The sequence below is a fragment of the Poecilia reticulata genome, linkage group LG9 (assembly GCF_000633615.1).
Source record: "Poecilia reticulata strain Guanapo linkage group LG9, Guppy_female_1.0+MT, whole genome shotgun sequence".
NCBI lineage: Eukaryota > Metazoa > Chordata > Actinopteri > Cyprinodontiformes > Poeciliidae > Poecilia > Poecilia reticulata.
Window position 1 is genome coordinate 31,279,511 of NC_024339.1, and position 3,267 is coordinate 31,282,777.

The following is a 3,267-nucleotide window of genomic DNA, read 5'->3' on the forward strand; positions in this document are numbered from 1 at the left end:
CAAACCACAGAGCTGCAGCAGAAACAAACCGCAGAGCTGCAGCAGAAACAAACCGCAGAGCTGCAGCAGAAACAAACCACAGAGCTGCAGCTGGAACCAGATTAACACAGATTCTATGCATTTAGTGAAGCAGCTGCAGCCTGCATGCAGGTTAGAGATTAACGTGAAGGAGCAACACTGAGGCTGATTCTCTGAAACTGGATCCAGTTTGTTTAAGCTTCTGTTTCTGCAGCCGTCCAGTGAAACCAGTTTAAACTTCTGCAGCTGCCCAGTGAAACCAGTGGGTTTACCGTGACTCTGCTGGTCCCAGGCTCCTTCCTCACAGTCCTGATCCGAGCGACACAGCCGGCCTTTAGAGGGAACCTGGGAGACAAACAGGCTCCATCAGTTCTCTGGTTTTATTGTGGTGCTGATCACTTTAATCACAACCTCAGTGAAACTCAAAGGATGGAGATGAACCAGCATCACATGTCACTGATGTTCAGTCACATGTCAGACGTTTATAATCCTTAAAGTGATTTTCTTCTGCAGGTTTCCAAACTTTCTGATCATTTTAAAGTTTTTACACATTTCCACCAGAACCAGACATGGAGAAGCTTCACTCAGTTTTTATGTTCCTCTAACCTGGAACAAACTTCCAGAAAACTAAGAAACTGCTGAAACACAGACTTCCTTTATATCAAAGTTAAAAATCCATTTTATTTATAGTCTGGACTGAAAGTTTTCATCACTTCTCTTTATTTTGCCTCTGTAATGTGATGTTTTCTTGTTTGGAAAAAGTTTTTTGTTTTCTTCATGTAAAGCATTTTCAGCTGAAAGCTTACAGACATAAAATAAACAGAAAACAAAAACAATGCAAGTTCATATTTAAAGCACCTCTGCACATTTTCCCTGCTTCTGATTCTTCGTCACAATAACGTTGGTCACCACAAAGAAGGAGCTTCTGTCCTAAAGAGAGAAGAAGAAAAGTCTTTGATTTTTTTTTTCAACAATATTATTATTTTTTGACAGATAATGAATCTCCCACCTGAGAGGAGCCGCTGTAGTCGGCCACGTCCCACACCACGTCCCCGACCCCCGTCAGGCGAGTCTGAGCCACACCCTTCACCTTGGTGGTGACGGAGCTGACCACCAGGTCAAACTCCTGGTACTTCCTGTTCCACAGCATCATGATGCTGAGAGAACAAAGCAGATCTTAATCACGTCCAATATTAAAGTTTATGCCAGGAAAACAGAAACATCTTCTCCCTAATAACAATATGGAGCATTAAGCTACAGGAGAAAAGCAGAAATGATCTATAATCCACATCTTCATGTCTGAACAAAACCAAACAAATCAACACAAAGATCTCAGACCGTTAAACCATTTTCTGTTTATTTTTAATAACTTTTAAATTTATCAACTGTAAAAACCGTACATAGTGCAAGTCTTTATTAGTAAACTCCCTAAAATCACTTTTAATCGTGATTTTATATCTAAATTTTGTATTTAAGAGTTAATTTTGCTGAATTAATTATTTCTACATTTAAAGTTGTATTTCTTAGATGTTATTGCAGATTAGTTGCATTAATAATTTGCAGTTTTTGGATCTATTTCCATGAATTCAGCTCCAACTGACTGCAGAAAAACTATTTATTCAGATTTACTGCGGGGAAAAAAGAGACGCTACAAAACGAGGCGATTCTTTTATTTAAGGCTTTTAAAATCTAAATTCAGAACAAGTGCAGCAGATCAGGAGTGAACGGGTCGGTTTCAGAACCGTTCAGCAGTGAAATGATCCTAACGGAACCAGTGAAATGCAGCAGAAAGTGCGGCTGCTCCCTGCGGGAAGATGCGTGGGTGTGAAATATTTCTTCTCACCAGATAAACAGCAGAATCGCCCCGTTCAGGCTCCATTTGAGCGAACCGAGCCGGACGCTCTGGATCCGGACCAGCTTGTTGGTTTGGTACTGACAGAGACCGAGCGGGTCGCAGCAAGGCATGCCGAGAGGAGTGTCAGAGAGTCGGCTGGAGTTGGGTTGAGGAGGAACCTCGGTGTGACTCTTCTTCCTGTGGACCGGGTCACATGTCCAGCTGCGGATCCTCACAGCCGCTGCGGCGTCTTTAACCCTCAGTCTGATCAAATCAACACAATAAAACTATTATTTATTTGAGTAGCTCTGAAAAATAGTTAAACTAAAATCTTAAATCGATGGTTGATGGAATATTTTATTCACAAGTTGAAATAATTAATTACCAAGAAAGCGAGATCAACTTTTAATTATAATTATTATTTTTTAAATTAAATCATGTTTTTTGTTTTTCTGTAAATTCAAAATTTTGTACAGGTTATTTAAACTATTTCCTATTCTTCTCCGCACCGATTTTAATGGCCACTAGATGGCGGCATTGCATCGATTTTAATGGCCACTAGATGGCGGCATTGCATNGATTTTAATGGCCACTAGATGGCGGCATTGCATCGATTTTAATGGCCACTAGATGGCGGCATCGAATCGAGGTATTTTTTGTTTCGCGCTGTTCGGCACCTGGAATCAGATCCATGTTATAAAACGTCTAAAGACCCCAAAACAAGGTTTTTAAACCAAACACAAGATGGCAGCAGCATTTTGAATTAATTTAGAGTTAAAAATAATGTTAAGCATTTTGTTTTAGTTATATACCAACACTGTTGTTTTAAACATAAACTAAAGAATTAAGAACAGATAATTTATTTTTAACTGTAGAAGCTGTAGAAGCTTTCAGCTTATGATCATCTAGACCTAAAGCAGATAAAGTGGAAGATTTTACAAATTATTTTATTTATGCTGATCTGGATAAAATGGACAATTTTTTTAAAAAAAACATCTCACGTCTTGGAAGGAGAAGAAAAAATCATGACGATAATAAAATCTGTCTAAAATTTAGCCTTTTTCTCCTCATACTTTGACAAAAGTCTATTGAGTTTTTAGCTGCAGGTAACAGAACCGTCTCCTTTCAGGTCCAAAGAACCGATGAAACTGATTCTGTCTTCATAGAACATCAACATATTAAAGTGCAACTGAATCCCAATAAAGAATTTCTTATTGTCAGTAGAGCAGGAAGATTGTGTGGAGAAACTGACCAACAAAGACAAAGATTCATGGCTGCACACAAAGACATCCAGTGTGGCTCCTGCAGGATTCAGAGAGCAGCAAACAGACGACAGACAGAGCAGCATCACAGCAGCATCACAGCAGCATCGCAGCAGCATCACAGCAGCATCACAGCAGCATCACAGCAGCATC

At 39.6% G+C, this 3,267-nt stretch overlaps 1 protein-coding gene across 1 annotated transcript in view; it reads right to left on the minus strand.

The window, feature by feature from the left end:
• p2rx7 (purinergic receptor P2X, ligand-gated ion channel, 7) overlaps positions 1–2,076 on the minus strand; it is a 7,773-nt gene extending 5,697 nt beyond the window's left edge. The window contains exons 1-4 of the mRNA XM_008419323.2: positions 1,862–2,076; positions 1,028–1,175; positions 877–948; positions 291–363 (exon numbers count right to left, since the gene is read on the minus strand). Of these exons, the coding sequence (XP_008417545.1) occupies positions 291–363; positions 877–948; positions 1,028–1,175; positions 1,862–1,983 (415 nt within the window). The 5' untranslated portion in view covers positions 1,984–2,076. The remainder of the gene's footprint in view (positions 1–290; positions 364–876; positions 949–1,027; positions 1,176–1,861) is intronic.
• Positions 2,077–3,267: the final 1,191 nt, after the last annotated feature.